At 39.4% G+C, this 17,675-nt stretch overlaps 1 protein-coding gene across 1 annotated transcript in view; it reads right to left on the bottom strand.

Moving 5' to 3' along the window:
* The window catches only part of hdac9b (histone deacetylase 9b), a 41,563-nt gene extending 23,888 nt beyond the window's left edge, over positions 1 to 17,675 (bottom strand). The window contains exons 1-2 of the mRNA XM_055013833.1: positions 17,533 to 17,675; positions 15,303 to 15,358 (exon numbers count right to left, since the gene is read on the bottom strand). Of these exons, the coding sequence (XP_054869808.1) occupies position 15,303 (1 nt within the window). The 5' untranslated portion in view covers positions 15,304 to 15,358; positions 17,533 to 17,675. The remainder of the gene's footprint in view (positions 1 to 15,302; positions 15,359 to 17,532) is intronic.

The following is a 17,675-nucleotide window of genomic DNA, read 5'->3' as shown; positions in this document are numbered from 1 at the left end:
GGATAAGATGTGTGTGTTTGTTTTTGTGTGTGTGAGCGATAACAAGCCTTCAAGTCCAAGGTAATGATGGCTAAAGACCCAGAGCTCCATCTGTCACAGTATCTGTCAGAGCAGGCGAGCTCTGACCCTGTAGGCCGGCCTCATCATAGGCTCAGGCATAATTGATCAAAAGAGGAAGTGCTGCTGTCACATGAATGACAATTATCATGACAAAGGAATCTCTATTTCTAATGGCATGATAATGTGATTTTGTCTGCATCTTGACCATGTACTAAAACGGCGAGGTCACAACTTATTTTGCAATGTTCCTGTTGCTCGGATTTCCACTATTACACCATAACAATTTTGCAAACCAAGAGGCTATTTTTGCCATTTAATGCTGATGATTCACGTCTGGATTGGTGTTATTTATATCTAGATGTCTTTTGTGTTTTTTTTTACAGAATGATCTCCATTGAATTTGTCTTACAAACATATAAAATCTGTTAATTTCTCATAATTAGTATCTTCTTCAAAGAGCTTAGTCAACTTGCCCTACTAACATAACAGAGACATATGACCAGGACATGTTAGCGGCGATTAACCTACACTTTTTATTTATAACTAGCTTCCTGGGGCTGATGAGGGATTGTGGGATTGGAAATAGCACTGTCCAATAGGCAGGGTCCAGTAAACCTGCAATGTGGCAAGCCCATTATAGCTCCTACTGCGTCACTGGCGGCCTTTGTCTACTTTAGTCCTATTAAAGCATTTAAGTGTGAACGTCAGCGTCCCTGCTGGAGAGCCACTCCGGTCTGCTCTCCGGGGCCAGGGCTTCACTGTCTGTCACCTCCCTCATATCAAACACAAACTCTGTGTGTGTGCGCGCGACTGTGTGACTGTTTTGTCGCTTCGGCGTGGAGTGGGGGGAATATTAGAGATGAGGGAACAAGTGGGCTACGCCAGTGAAGTGCCCTCAGCACTTTATGAAACTAAACGAAAGGCCATTAGAGCCTGTTTTAAACACCAAACCGTCGTTCTGCTGCTGTTGTTTTAAACTTACTCCAGTTTAGTCGATTAAGATGATCTATTGGGACAAGAAAGCTAACAAACAGACACTTCTCACAGCTCCTTCGGCTCTATTTTGAGTAACTGTGGTCACAACCTGGGGATTTGTTTCTTTTTTTCCCCCCACCAAATGAGCCTATTCACATCACCACAATTACTGTACCGGCTCCAAATCAACTCCCAAAGTTCTCTGGCTTAATCACCACAGCACTGCTGCCTTGTGACACACTGTGCATGATGAAACCCAGCAGGGAGGCAGACTGGAGAAGGAAGCGAGCACAACTTAAGTGTTGCAACAGATATGAGAGGTGGACAAACCCCACTCCTTTTTAACTAATTTGATCCGGCGACGGAGTGTTTTGTTCCCTGTAACAGTGGATGAACCAGGGGTGGGAGGGAGTGAGTCAGTCATGTTTTGTTGTTCCGTGAACTTCAAAGCCCCGTGCATCTCAGAGGGGGGGTGTCTCCTGTCAAATAAACACATCACACAGTGAATCTCAAAGCCCTCTTACAAGATTCTAATTGATAAACGTGTTTATTGCACTGTAAAACACCATAGAGGAATTTAGTCAAATCAAAATTTTTTTGTCTTTTTTTAGTTTACCTAATGTAAATATATCAGTTTAGCTAATGGCTGAATAATTGAACCTACACTGTCTAATTGCAGTCTTGAGTTTTAATAAGGAGGTATTTTTGATTTAAAATGATGAGCTGAATGAACAGATAAGAGTTGACTCAACTCATTAAATTCAGGTTACAAATAACAAAACTAGTAAATTAGCAAATTTTCCAGGATGCACTGTTAAAGAGTTAAAAGTGTAATTCTAGCCACAGTGGTGCTGTTTCCACACTGTAAAAAATCATGAAGGAATTTAAGTAAATCAATTTATTGTTTTTTTTATTTTCCTGAATTTAAATGTTTTGCCCATGTTTACTTAATTTAACTTAAAATGTCTAATTTGTATTTGAAGATCACATTAAAACATAAAAAAAACATGAGTTTTTATAACGAGGCATTTTGACTGAAAATGAGTTGAATGAACAACCAGCTGAGAGTTTATTCAACTCATTAAATTAAGCTTATATGAAACAAAACTAGTATATAAACAGACTAACTTATCTTCTTTTCATTTACTTAATTTAAATATATGATTTTTGCTTTGGACTAGTTACCGGTAATTGAACTTAAAATGTCTATTTGTTTTCATTTTCAGTCCACTTTAGAACCTGAAATGCGGAGTTCTATGAATAAGCAGCTGCGAGTTCACTCAATTCATGAAAATAGGTTTATAAGAAACAAAACTAGCACATTAGCAGATTTCCCAGGATGCACTGTTAGAGATTTAAAACTTTAATTCTACTTATGATAATGTATGTAATGAAACTGGGAGTAGCTTCACAGATTGGTTTTGTCTTGACTCAAAATCAAACAAAGCCTGTCTGTAAGCATGCGTGACTAGCTGATTCATTTTAATATTTTAAGTTCATTGACTTCTCAAGTTCTTAATCAACTCAGCTAGTTTTGCACTATCACAATCCATCATACGATACTCATACAAATCAAGCGAAGTGCAGTTACCTAACATTTTTAAAGCAGCAGGGGAAGTTGTGCTGTATTTACAGTGTAGAAACAGTTTTAATGAATTCATTTCATCCACCTCTCCGGTGTCCTACATGTTGCTTGTCTTCCTGCTTATTATAATGTCAGTTTCATCATGCCACCTCAGGAGCACTGCGGCGGATGTGATCATTGCCAGGTGCTGATTTCTCCATTCAGTGGGGATGTTCCTCCCGAGAGAGGAGGCTTATATTAACAGCAACTTCTCACAAGTTACCATGCGCCCCAGCTGCACCACCCCGTCCCCGGAGCCTCGTCTCTCCAGAGGCCCCCCCACAGCTCCGAGAGCAGGAGGGAAATTACCTCTTCACACCAATTACCTCATCACCCACCATCTTACTTACATCAGCCGCTGATGAGTCACCATCGCTAACTGTGGAAGAGATCCTCGATCAATTTATAGCATGAAGCCAGTCTCAGCATGTGGAGTGCAGCACACTGAGCTGGCAACCGAGCTCAGCCATTCTAACCTGTTAAAAGCCGCCGTTGAAGTTTTGTCACTTCAAACAGCCCATTATCCCCTTTACCTTGTGGTCAGTCTCATAAAAGCACAAAGGCACTACAACTGTTGATTTGATGTTGAAATCCAATTAGCCCATACATCTGAGTGAGCTACGCGAGCATGTTTCCCCACTAATGATTTGGGCGCTCTTGTTTTTATTGGGTTATTCTGTCTGGCATCCTGTGGAATTTCCTGTCGAACTTTCAGGGTGATATAAGTTGCACTTAACAGGTCGGATCAAATAACATGAAAAGCATTAAAAAGGCAGTCATATTTAGTGCTCAGTCTTGAAACTATGCCAACAAAGTTTTTGCAATGCAGCTTGTAACGCAGCCGGATACAGCCCACGCAGCTTGGTGTTTTTCATTTGACGGTGCTTTTCAAAGAGCGTCTATCCTTCAAAATAAAAAAACCTTTTTGAAAAATGTGAACCTTCTATCTGAGATGTGAGGGACAGACTGAATGATGACTGAGTTCCAAATGGGCAAAAACACAATTTCAAAGCATCCACTCATTGTGAAGCGACCTTGAGGTCAGTTTACTTTCCAACTTTGAATTGGTCCTTGATGCCATGCCTTCAACTGCTGCCATAGGCTTTCTAAAAATAGATGCACACTGGCGCACAAAGGCACACTGGAAACAGAGGGCAGCTCTCAGTATTTTTACTGATCAATGTGCTCATCTCTGCTGGAAACCATTGATCCACTCTTTGTATCAAATTGACCATGTTGTTGTTGTACAGCCTACATTCACCGAGGACAAGCACTCTTTATGTTCCACTTTGTCCTGCTGTCCAACATCTTCTCTCAAAGCAACACAAACCATTGATCCTCTTGCAATATTTCAAACACCAAATGCCTGATTAGTGCCTTTGAAAGACCAACCTTAGTGTCAGCTGCCATTTTTGTGAACTATTAACCGGTGAACATGAACCAAGACTCTTCTGCCTGAAAGCAAAATCACTGCATCAGAGACTCTTAGATATACATCACTAAAATGCCTGCAGGAGTCAAATGTAGCATCTGTATCATAAGAACACAAGGCTCAAGTAGACACATGTGACTTTGATGGAATCCAGCCAAGCTTAGCTGACCTTACAAAATCCCTCAGGGATTAATAAAAACAAAGGTTTTCTGTTCAGAGGCAGCCTTCCAATCCACGTCCTGCTAGTCAAGCCCATTTATGAGTGGATAATCATAGCATCGGCCCACCTAAGTGCCACGGAGCTGATGACAAAATATATTCTCTATCACTATACCATTTGAGGAAACACATTTTTAATGGGCTTGTCTGTCCTTTGGCGAAATAGCAGCACTGGTATTTTAGAGAAAGTACAGGCAGTTTTCACCAAAGTTCAAGAGTTTCTTTTAAAAGGAAAAATCTCATTCTGAGACCTGAATATGTTCAGAACACTCAGCAAAGAACAAGATAACATAATGGGAACTGTTAGATAATGGAGTCTGCTCGAGTGGATTTATCAATGACATTCAAAGACGCAAACAAAACTCCATTCATAGAATTTAAAGGTCCGACCTACAAAAGTCCAAGAGGAAATCGAGTTTACTATGGGAAGGGCGGGCTGACGCTTATTGTCCGAGCCACTTCCACCTACGCCATCACTTCTTTGCTTGACCGCACAACAGCTACAGCGCTCTCCTCCTGTGGTGTCTCAAAGGTCTCAGACACAACAATACCTCTGAAAAATAGCTCTTCCTCTGATTATTAAGCTAGTGCTATGCATACCGGGAAATGCCCCACAGTGCACTCGCCACCTCTGTTCCAATGTTAATGTCTGGGCTGCTCCATATGCATAAAGCTGGAGGGGATCCAGATATATTTTTAAACGTTTTAGCTTGGGTTGACCTTGAGTTTCTGTATCTTATTACAGCATCATACTCATATACATTTCTTTTTTCTACCATACAGTTATGAAATCACCATCATGAGCTATCATATTTTATGCAGCTGAGGACACAGGTTTATGTTACGCAAACTCAGAAGTACAGTGGAAAGACTGTGTTCTACCTTGAAATTCCTATGAGAAAAGTCTCTGTGAGAAATGGTTCAAGGGTCATGTCACTTGTTTGGTGGGGAAAAATGATTTTTTTGTGAGTGTGTGTTAGATATTAGTCTTATTTTGTTTTTTCATGTCTCGATCTGTTCCAAATTTCCTCTCTGTTTTCTATACATTTTGCATTTGTCAACTCTTTTTAGAGCCCATTACAATTATGCCATTTTGTGCTCTGTGCCATTACATCCCTTGCAATGAATATATTACCAATTCCTTATCCCTGTCTCTACAATCAGCACTTGTTTTTCTGAGTTTCACCAGCTCTGGCTGCGACTGGGAAATGTAGCAGTAAGTCAGCAGGGCTTGTAATTGTGGGACGTCGGCCAAGCGGGGTAAAAACCCCTGGTGGATCCTTCAGCAACACTGCACCCTGCAGGTTGACTAAGAACAGGGACAAGAAATGTAAAAGAGCTAGAGATGCTATTACTGTGAACTTTCCAGAGTAAACTCCAAGGACCTGAAAGACAAATACTCTGACACATAACGTACTCAAAGCAACTGGGCTCAAGAGGAGAAAGTGCTGCCAACCCACTGACAGTGCAGAGGTCCAGACGCTTCAGAAATACAAATCGGGAACACTCACTCTGCAAACAAATTTTCATGCACGCACAAACACACGCCCGTGCACATGCAATTCCACACAGCAATGCCATCACGCTGGGAGTGACTGCAGCGTTCCTGACCTCTGCCTTTCATCTCAGATCCAGTAACCAAACTGACTTTTCAACCCAGCCGTTTCAATAACAACAGGGCCTAACAAGCTTTGGCTGCCTCTTTTTATAAAACACAAAAAAACAAAAACTGTTACAACTATGTGACCTCCTCGAAGCTGCGTGTGAATAATCAAAAGATGTAATGAAGTCGGGAACATGGATGTTTTCCTTTCTAAAACTACAAAGTGTGGAGATTCCTACCGTTAAAAGAGCAAAACAGAGCTCATAAGTGAGAGACGGAAACAAAAAAGGCATTCCGAGCATCTTCATTCTTCTTCTGGTCGGCTTCCTAACACAATATCCCTCTCATTGATGTTATTTTGTGCTTTATAGTACATCAAAAGGATGTGAGTAAAACTTTCTGCTGTAAAGAGACTGCAATATTGCTTTCAAGCCTTCTTTTTATAAAGATTTTGCTGAAATAATGCTACTCCAAGCCAAAAAGGAGAGTATGCGTTAAGATTGTCCACTCAAAGGGGGTAAAAATCTTCTGTTTTGGAAACAGATGGGCTATAACCCTTTCACACCTATCCGCCCACCGAGACCATCATGCGGGCTCTGCTCTTAGAAATACAGCCAGTGTGTCCAATTTCTGTGTAATTCCTGGATCCGTTTGTTCTGCACATTTCACGCCAAGTGGGGAGGGGTTGCGGCCGTGACCTCCCGCCGTCCCATAACTCACAGGATGGGTTTGGGAGAAGAGGCAAGTACCCTCAGATGAAAGGCAACAACAAAGAGATGTTTAGCATGACGCATGGTGGCCTGGTCTTGGCCTCCCCTTCCCCGAAGGATGGTGGTGATGGCGAGGAGTGACAACTAATGGGCTTGTGAAGTCTGTTTCTGCCATCAAGGTAAACGGCCTCATCCTGTGACAGCTAAGTGACAGTCTGTCTGCCAGGCTGGGCATACCGAGCACATCTCATTTATCACTTTCACCGATTTCACCTTACAGATTTGATAGACCTGGATGGTGCTGGGGCGAGGGCACTGCCAGACAAGCAGATGGGTACAAGCAAGACAATATGGGTTTTTCAGGACTGATGTTGATGATTGGTAATCAAGATAGGCCGATAACCGATATTTGGAACCGATTTACATTGTATATAATGTTTCAGCAGCATGTGATAGCTGAGAACCCGTCATTCATAACTAGGCTTCTTCATTAATGTGTAGCTGAATATGTCAAATAGAAATAGGAGTGATTAAATTAGGATTCTCTCGATTGACATCAGTTTGTCTCCTGTAATGACATCTGTTGTTCATCTCTATTTTCTGTATCTTTCACTATTCTATCACCTCAATTGAAAATTAAGATCCGTACTATAAAGGATTATTAATTACTGTTATCCAGACTCTGTTTCAGAGTAATCTGCGGCTGCCTTCTAACTTAGCCACTAGCCATTAGCGTAGCTTTAGCCACTGTGAGAGAAGCTAATTTCCTAGTTTGTGGCAACAGCTTTTGTGTCTTGTACACTTTTTCAGATCTTAAGTAGCATTTAATTTATCAATAATCGTCAATAATGAGAAAAATGCCAAACATCAGTCAGGCCAATAAACAGTCTACCCCTATACATCAGGTAAAAAATAAACTGAAACTAAAGCATTAAGCCCTGACAGAAAGCAAAGCATTAATCTACCTTAAATACTTGAAGAGGGAGCTTTAAACATTCCCATTTTTCATGCACACAAGAGGCCTCTCGAAGACATGAATGATTCATCTCTTCAACTCTATCTGGACAGGAAGTGAAAACAAATGGAAGGAGGATCCCCCCAGAGGGCCCAGGGGTCTACAGTGAGGCTGGATGTACAACACTGAGAACACCAGGCTAAACCCACCGAGCTCCTCGTCTCAGCTGCAACAGGAGCCAGACTCTCCCTCTGGGCCACAGCTCTCCTCTTACTATCTATAAAGACAGAAAAATATTCCTCACACATACACTGCTGTCCACAACATTATTCACCAGCCTGAGTCTGCACTGTGAGACTTGCGGTGCAGGAGAGCTGGACGTTTTTATTCAACTGCGATTAGACTTCAGCATTTCTGACGTTTCTGTGTCTGTATTGAACAGGCTTGTAACAGCAAAAAATATATATAAAATGGAAATAACAAACAGTGTGTCCGTGAGTGAGGAAAAACTGATTTAAGTTCGAATGGATTTGAGGCACCTGGGCAGCATTCAGTTGGCCTGCACAATGTCTGCTTTACAGCCACACTCTCCGCCTTCACCGGAGCAGCAGCCAAGAGCAGCAAAATAAATAAAGGTGTGAACAAGACTCTCCATTTCATTTTCATGACAACACACTGAGATAAAGCACAGGACTGCACTCCACATGATCTTTATAAAAACCCCCAAACACGTACAGCACAGCACGCAGAAGAGACTAATAAAGAACAGCTTTGGGAGCAATATAAGGTAGAAAGTTATACGTAGGCTAGGGAAAAAGGCGGTTGTGAGGTTTGCTAAGTAACACAGTCGATCAGTTAGTGTAGAAGCTTCAAGTGGAAAAATGTCATTAACAGCTGCTCAGCATGATTCCTAACCAAATTAACTGATCTTATTTAGCTGATTTCTAGCATCTTAAGTGAATTGTGCTGCTGTTGAAAAAACAAAAAGCTCACAATTCCTCACAAGGCCCATACTCCCTACAGAATGACACTGATTTGCTATTGTTCCCTCCTGACATGTCACCTTTGTAAAGAACTATAGAAAAATAGCACTATTTGAAGTTTCACCTTTGGAAATGTAAGAAATAGAAGATGTTTTTTTTTTTGGTTATGAACCAAACCAAAAAAAATATTTTTAAATTAATTCTTTAACACATAGGTACCCACTATATATAATTTAAGATTAGGGTAATCTGGGTTTCCTGTCCTTAAGAACACGTGTTGCTGCATTCTGTATGAGCTGTGACAAGTGAATAATAGATTTCTATATTACAGACACCAGACAGACCATTTCTTCATCTGCTTGGGAGAGAAACTGTCTGACTCTGGCAATATTCTGCAATAACAGTAGGTCAATTTAGTCATGTTTTCTCATGTGACAATGAAAATATAAGTAAGAATCAATTTTAAAAAAACAAAGATTTGATCTGCTCTTCGGTCTTCAGTCCAAATATTGGGTGAAACCATTTTCTTCTCAGGTTTTGCTCCACTAACTAGCATTTTACTTTTGTCCTGATTTAGTTCTAACATTTTCTTCCAGACTTTTGTCAGATATGCATGAAATCAAGCCAGCAACACAAATGGAATCATTTTAACTTACACAGATATAGAGCTGGGTATCATCTACATATATGGAAAATGAACTTGCAGCTTGTAATAATATGGAGAACAGTAACATATTGTGACTGAAAAAATGGAATTAAGCCTTGCAGGCCAATACATGCCCACTGTGTTTTATTGGAGGAAGGATCAGCTTGGCCACAAAATGTTGTCAACCGGGTGAGTAAGGCTAACACCATTTAAGAACCATGCCAGAGACCAACCCAGAGATCAAGTCTGTGCAGCAGTATATCATGACCTATAGCACTCAAGTTCAAGAGAGCAGACAGCTTTTTCTCATCAGTGTTCATTCTGAAGTCATTTTCAACCTTCACTATAGAATTTCAACTATATCCCAATCCAAATATTGGGATCTCAAAATAAATATTCGGATACCATCGTCACAGCCGAATATTTGGATATTCGGGTCCAGCCCTAGACACAACTACTGCTGAGACACAACCGTAAGAATAATTACCCCTCAAGAAAACCTATTTGACCAATTTAAATTGCAAGACAAAGGCTAACAAGTCAAAGTTAAGGTGACACATCCTTGACAAAATGTCGTATTCCTGTGCAGACTTGAGTGGGTCAGCAGCATTCACATTACCCAAAGGCAGCCAAATATTTTCATTGCAAACCTCAGCCAAACAGATGCCAGAACAATGAGAGGCAGGAGGTTTAGAGTCACAGAGAACAGATCATGTGGCAACCAGCAAGTAGAGACAAAAGGCAGCCATGATGCCATAGGTGCTTTAAATGCCCTCAATTAAAGGCTGGGCCATGAGAGGAGTCGACCCAGCTCTATGGTGGTGTATTCAACAGCTATATGGGAATACCAAATTCACCGAAACACGAGTGTTCCTACCACAACTGCAACATAATGTCCTGCACCGCTATGGAAACAGCACAACAATGGCTAAAAGTAGGAAGAAACCTTCTGTGTAGTATGAAAAAGTTATATCATAACTTATAAAAAAGGACAGTGAAGTATGATGGTTTCAAGATTGTGTTTGGTAAATTTTTCTGACATTTTCTACACATCAAACATGATTAGTTGAAGGACTGCTGGAAAGTTGAATAAATCTGATGCCTCTTTTTTGTTATTGTGTTTTTCTGGCACTGATAAATGGTGTCATTTTGGCTGTTTTTTAAACAAATAACAGGCTTTTCAACACCAGCGGCAGGTTTTTTAGAGCTCAGATGGTTAAATAAATCTATTTTAAAAGCAGTAGGAAAAGTGCCTGTGATTGACAAGTGATTCATTACTGTTAAAACTTCTCCTGCAAAACAGTTAAAAGCACATTTTTAAAATGGGATCATGAGCACAGGGTGAAGATTTAAACTCACAGGCATGTTTTTGATCATTTCCAAGTCCACTGATGTAAAAAAATAAAGTGCATGATACATTGAAATATTAAGTCAATTGTCCAACCTTTTCTTTATAATAATTATTCTAATTGATGCAATCCTAACTCTAAAATATCACGTGGATTACAGTAAAAGTACTCTGTTGGCCAAATGTCCCAACTACCTTTTATGTAATAAACACTGTGCTGTATTTCAACAATGAGCCACTGCAGAACAGAGACCAGCTCCTTCCTCTGGGCATCAACAACACCCCTCCTCCCACAAAAACTCACTGACCCAAACCCATTTTTTCCAGTCTAAGAGAAATGTCAACTCCAGACCTAGAACTCGTCTCTTTGAAGGGAACATAGCAGCCAAATATAGCCTGGTAGCCTCTACGCCTCCCGACATACATCAGGCTGTCCGGGTTCTGCTAACAGTGGTTAATTTTGGCAGGCGTCCATGTAGTCACTTACTATTAAACATCATAACTATACAAAGAAAATTATAACCAAGCAGTGGAGTGTACACTGTTGCCTGGTAACCTAATGCCATGTTGGGGGATTCATCTTGTTACAGAACAGAAAACACTTAGAGCCAGAGCCAATAATAGATTCTGAATCACACAAAAAATAGTTTAAGGGTGTCAACAAGCATGGCCAACGTGAAAGCTGAGAAACATATCATGAGGGAAGTAAGTTTAAGAAACAAATCTCACTTCTTAGTGTGAAATGACGGATAGAATGAGAGCTAATTTCCAAGTGTGAAATGCAGCTAAAGAAGAAATTATGCTGACTGGTACTGCATGCTACGTACTAATTACCAAGACTGATTTTAAGCCTTTTGGATCCTACAGAATTACAGAAATTGCCCCCCTCCACAGAAATATGAGGATGTGAAAGAGTTTTTCATAGCATGACACAGACATACAAAGCACAGAACTTAGCAATGCTTCATGCTCATGGTTTAATATTGTTTTTATGTATCTGGCAGGAGAACACTACAATACGACTAGACATCCTAACTGTAGCAGAGGATGCACAACAGACTATAATATATTATGAGCTTCTGTGTTGTGAGTGTTTGGGGAATCATATATTTACCTGTACAGTAATTGCTTTGTTTATACAAATTAATTCATCACAGCCTATTATGAGCTTTGAGACTCTTGTTAAAGTCCCTCCCTGGTCATGGATTTAACCTCTGAAAACCCATCTCTGTGTAGTAAAATCGCATATTTAGAAGTTATTTTTCCCACTGAATAATCTCTTCCTGCCTTTGAATGACTTCAGTGTCACTCTATATTGTTGCTTTCTTTAAAATGTGATGCTCTATGAAGATCCTGACTCTTTTTTCACCCACTTTTCTTCGACTTGATGTGGTTCGAGCACACCAGCTCACCTACAACTCTGCTCAAACACTGTAAAACTGCTACACAACTTGGAATACTGGAGTAATTCAGCCATACATGTTTGAACTACAAACCGATTCTGAGGACAATTACTAAGCCGCTTTCCACTGCATGAACTTACAGCCTGTTTTAGGGCAGCCTGAACCTGTACGCATCTTCCAAACACAGTGACAGAAGACCATTACAGCAGTTTGCTGGAGATAAAAGTATGTATTAATTTTTCTGCTTCTGCTTGGGAGAAAAAAAAAACTGTCAATATTCTGCAAATGACAAGACAGCTTAGTTGTGTTCTCTCATGTGACAATAAAAATGTAGACCAATGACAAGACCAAGGGTTTGATTTGTTTCTTGGTCTTTAGTACAAACAATTTTAAGTGGTCAAACCATTTTTCTCTCATTTTGCTTCAATAACTATTTCAGTTCTGTCCCAATTTGGCTCTAAGTTTTTCGTACAGACTTTTGTCAGATAAGCATGCAATCAATCATCATCAATACGAATGTAAACCTGGGTATCATCTGCATATATAGAAATTGATGTTGCAGTTTCTAGTATTGTTTCAGAGTAGCATCATATATAGACTGAAAACAATTGGGAATAAGCTTTGCAGGCCAACAATTGTCAACTCTGGAGGGGTCAGCATGGCCACAAAATGTTGTTGACCAGTTGAGAAAGGCCTGAACAATTTCAGAAGCATGCCAGTGACAGCCTCTTTCAAGGCCTTTTTTGGCTGAGAAAAGGGTATTTCTGAGCAGTCCTGAAAATTACTGCCTCGAAGCTGATTGGTTAAACTCGACAGAAGACAAATGGTTATCGGTTTAACTTGTAGAAACTAACAAGCAACATTTTTTCTTCCCTCTTGATGTCCTTCTCTAGTAGCAGTCTTCTCTCTAAATTCTCCATTAATAAAATTTACCATATAGGCTAACACAACAAACCTCCATTGTTTTATTTCCTACATGGTAACAAAATTTAAGCTACCTCCCATAAATACAGTTTTTCATTGCTTTGGCGCATTTGGAGTTAACATCATAGTCAAAGCTGCTGTATCCTACACCACAATGAAACAGAAAATCTAAAAAGGCCAATAATGCGGCTGTTCGTAAAAACACAACCTTGCACCTCTTTCTCATTTCTGCAGTAGAAAACTGTCTAATGATACAGAAAACCCCAGTCCTAAGAAACCAGTTTGGTTCCTTCGTTTTGTTAAATATGAAAGTCTGAATCAATGTTTTTTTTTTAGTGCGTCATCAGTACACTGCAGCTCTAAGGTCAAAATGTTCAGCTATGCCACTGAATGTTTATTTCATCTCTGATGAGTCTTCTTGCAAATAAAAACCACATATTGGCAAAAAGGCAGTATTCATTGAACAGTATCTTTAATCTCCCAGAATGTCTCTCATAGGCTTCATGATTCTTGTGAACTAATGGAAATTATAAAGTCAAACAATAAACCATCAGTTAATAAGAACATTCACTAACAACCATAGGCTATAAGCTATAAAGGACTGTTTGGTACAACACACACAGCCTCTTCATTATTATTACTACAATATTGAATAAATTAAAGATTTGTGTTTATCACTGACAATGGCCATAATCTCACCACACAAAGCTCATATTAAGCTATAACAAACTGTGAGGGAAATAAGGCAATACAATTAAGCCCATGAGTGCTTTAAATATATCATAACCAAACAAATACAAAATGCAGTAATTTAAAAATTTGTCAGCATACGATATATTGTGCATTATTAATGTATTATGACATTTTTGTCATAAACGTCAAATCAAATTGAACTAGATTGTTTAATTTGGGGAAGACAAAAATCCATTGAGGCTTTTAATCTCTTAATTAAACACACCACCTTGCCTCATTGCTACAAACCTTGAGGCTCCGGCTTTTTACCAGCGAGCGAAGCAGCAGCGCCGACATTTTCAAAGGTGACTCCGCTATCAGCTAATAATTAAATTCCATTGTGCGCCGAAAACTGAGACAAAGATCCTTCACAAAGCAAATATCCTACCTCTATCCTCCCCACTGTATTCTAGCTGTGTACTGGATGTTATAATGTATTGTTACATTGGCATAACTGTACACAGACACTCATGTACACACCCACACACACACGCTCACAATTGTGTTTTTCCTACAATCCCTTTGTGCCCAATTGAGGCAGAAGATTGGCTCAATCATTTTGTCATGTCATACTTTCCGTCACCCAGCACAAAACACCACAGCATTCTCTTTTTTTCTCTATTGGAACTGTAATTTCTGCGTGACATGAAGGCTGCCTTCACACTGTCACGGTCAGTCAAGGATGGCACTCAAACACAGGAAATAAATCCACAGTGACAAAGCGTAATTCATCACTTTCATCACTTCAGTTGTGAAAAAAGGAGAGAAAAAAGGAAAAGGCATTGTATTCTCTCCACTTTGACAAACAAGCTCACTCCCACTTCTTATGTCATCTCTGCTCGTAGCTGACAGATTATTTCGCAGTGTGTACAGAATATTTTTACTGATACAAATCTGCCAGACGCCAACTTCAGGACAAAAATAATAATCCACTATAGCTAACATGCATTACACAGCGGGGATGTCATGCTGCATGCTGCTTTTGTGAACCCTTCTTGCCAGTTTGAATAGCTGAACATGGTAACTTATCAGGTCCAGTGAATAATTCACAGATGCCTGCCAAAATTTGTTCTATCGAAAAACATTTTGTCTCATTAACACATTCATTGGTACTATGAAATTATGTGTTAGGCTAAGTGTAAGGTGCTGTTAAAATGACTTTCTCTCCCTGACACAGCTCAGATGGTACCTGCCCCCTCAAGCCATCTGAGCAGTGTAGACATCTGTGAGCATTAACCTGCCAAGAACAAGTCTAATGTAAAATCATCATAAATATTCAGAAATGGAAAGACGGCTGAAGGGTCATTTGGACTGGCTGTGAAAAGCTTTCATGTCAAGTATGAGCTGTGTTTTTCTTGTGTCACTAAGTGAAAATGTCGCGTGTACACTGCAGGGCCTGTGGTTTTTGTGTTTTCCTATTACCTTGCTCAGAGAAGATTGAAATGCTGTCACCGCATGACACCTGTGGAAAGAGCACTGCTCAGCAAAGCCATCATACAAATAAAGAGCCATTTCAAATACACCACATCTGAGAAAAGTTTTTGTTGGAGTTCTGGTGTGAACAGCAAAAGCAACTGACGACCAAACAAACTAAACGTAACCCTCATTCCAACATCTGCACTGTTGGTTACCTTTCATTAATTATCGGCATCTAAAAAGATATGACAGAAAAAAAACACACTGCTTACTTTTGACTCTATTCCATGTTTATCTGCCACATGTTGCAGTCTTGGTTCCTCAGTATCTGTAAAAAAAAAAAAAAAAAAAAAATCAAATATGTAGGATTCAAAGATGTATTTGTCACATAAACAGTTCAGCGAGCTGTGAACTGTTTATATCCACATATATTGCACATTGCATATACATTAAAGCTGAGAAAAATATATAAGATTTCTCAGGATGGAAACATTTTGTAAAGTAAATTTTGGCTAAAGTAACAAATAAAAACAAAGGAACGAAAAAGAAAGCAGGTGCCATGAAGTAAACACAAGAATGTATGAACTGAATAAAAGATATGGAACATGGGATATAAAATATTCAGCAATATGGGTTATAACGCAGAACAAAATGCACAACTCAAGTGTGAGGTAACTGAGCGCACTTACTTAAATCCAATTTTAAAATACTTTCCTTGAGTAATAATTTTTTTTATGCTACTTACACTGTTGTTCCTCTACATGAACTATACAGGAGTAAAAAGCAATTAAAACTAAATGTCACAATAAAGCAGTTAAATGAGCTCAATCATGACCAAATGCAGCATTAAAGCCAATAATAATGATCTAATAGTGTTCTAATGACTGTGAAATGAGCCATTCTACATCAATATTCTTGATACTTGTGTACATTTTTCGTTTGGTTTATTTCTTTATTCGTTACCAATCGGACTGCAGGACTTTTATTTGCAATGAAGCATTTACAGTATATTGTGTGGTAAGCAAATGATCCAAATAACTCTGCAGCTCTGAGAATTATGCAGGTAGAGTACTGTGCTGAGACAAGTATTCATGGCTATAATTAGGCGACTCATAGTTGTTGTTTCCAAGCCCAGGAGAATGTTGTGTCCACTTCATTTTCTTACTTATAAGCTATATTTAAATGTTAGTCTATTTAATTTATTAGTAGCTTGTGCCTAAGGGTCAAAGGTGTAGATTTCAGGGGTGATGAGCAATCCGTGCTTTTACTGATTTGGTAGCAATTCGAAGACGTCATATTATTGTCACTGAAAACTACACGTGCTTTTATTAGTTTAAGTGTACATGATTTAAGTTTAGGTGTGGATTTAGTTCAAACTCTAGAACAGGCATTAACAGGCTTTCTTTTTTTTTTTTTTTTTTAAATGTCCAAATGACACCATTTAAAAAACTGTAATATTAGAGAAAACTTTATGTCACATTTTCAACTTTCCGACAGCTCATGAATGTGTCATGTGAGACAAACTTTTACTGTACTTATAGATTTAACGGTTTTTATAGCCAAATCGTACTGTCTAAATAACTACCTATAACTTTATTCCACTTTTGTAAGTGTCTGTGTTGTAGAAAAGCTTGCTTACCTTTGGAGCGAACAAGTGGTTGTCATGCTATCTGACCGTCATTATTTTTATTTTTTTTTAGTATCGCTTCCTTTGCAGCAGATATATTCTACTTGCAGCAGGGGAAGTGACCTCAATGAATTTAAAATGATTCATATGTTTTGTATTAAAGTTTTTTTTTAAAAATCCACAGTGAATGAATATGTAGCAAAAGCCAAACATTAATGTTTTTTGTTTTTTGTTTTTTTGTTTTAATTAAAAAAAGAAGGCCCAGTAACTGCCCGAGGTTAAATATGTTGCTTCCCCTCTCTAATGCTCACATAAAATCCCATGTTTAGGGGTGTTGCCATCTGATTAACAACTTTTTCAATAAGCACTTTCACACTTCAGTTTGATGAGCTCATATGTTCGCAAGCAGGACTATTTATATCTGCCACACTACACTGCACTACAATACCCACATCCTAATGACAGCTTGTGAAACCAGTGTTGATGAGGTCACTGTTAGTTTAAAAAAAAAAAAAGATCACCAGATCTGTGGTGGCGTCAAGAATGTCACCACTTACCGGTCCACTTTTCCTGGCGGACTTACAATCGATTAGAAAAACGACCACCTGTGACCGCAGAACCGAGCGCAGGTTGAAATATTAATGCGCTGACCTCACGGTGCAGTTCAAGAAGCTCAGTGTTTTTACATAATTTAAATATTAGTTAATCCTTTGTAGAACACACAGTAATATATATGTATTTTATGTGAAACCGTATAATTTCTGCACAAACACACTGAAACGGAAGCGTCACCGTCTACTTAAAGGCGGGGTTGAGGGGTAGGGATGCGAATCATGCCTGTAGCGCTTTGAGGACAGACCTATAAATAGACTTACTTGCTCGAAAGAGGAGGAGGAGGAGGAGGGGGACGGTATAAAATCCCAGCCAAGGTAGTGTCACACCGTCTGCTCCACTGTCCTCTGACGGGGAGACGAGGGCAGCTCCGGCCGCTGAGTGTCCTCAGCAGGTGCGCTGCGAG

Source organism: Amphiprion ocellaris, chromosome 9 (genome assembly GCF_022539595.1).
Source record: "Amphiprion ocellaris isolate individual 3 ecotype Okinawa chromosome 9, ASM2253959v1, whole genome shotgun sequence".
Lineage (NCBI taxonomy): Eukaryota > Metazoa > Chordata > Actinopteri > Pomacentridae > Amphiprion > Amphiprion ocellaris.
The sequence above is the reverse complement of the archived record's forward strand: the minus strand, read 5'-3'. Positions and strand labels throughout refer to the sequence as shown.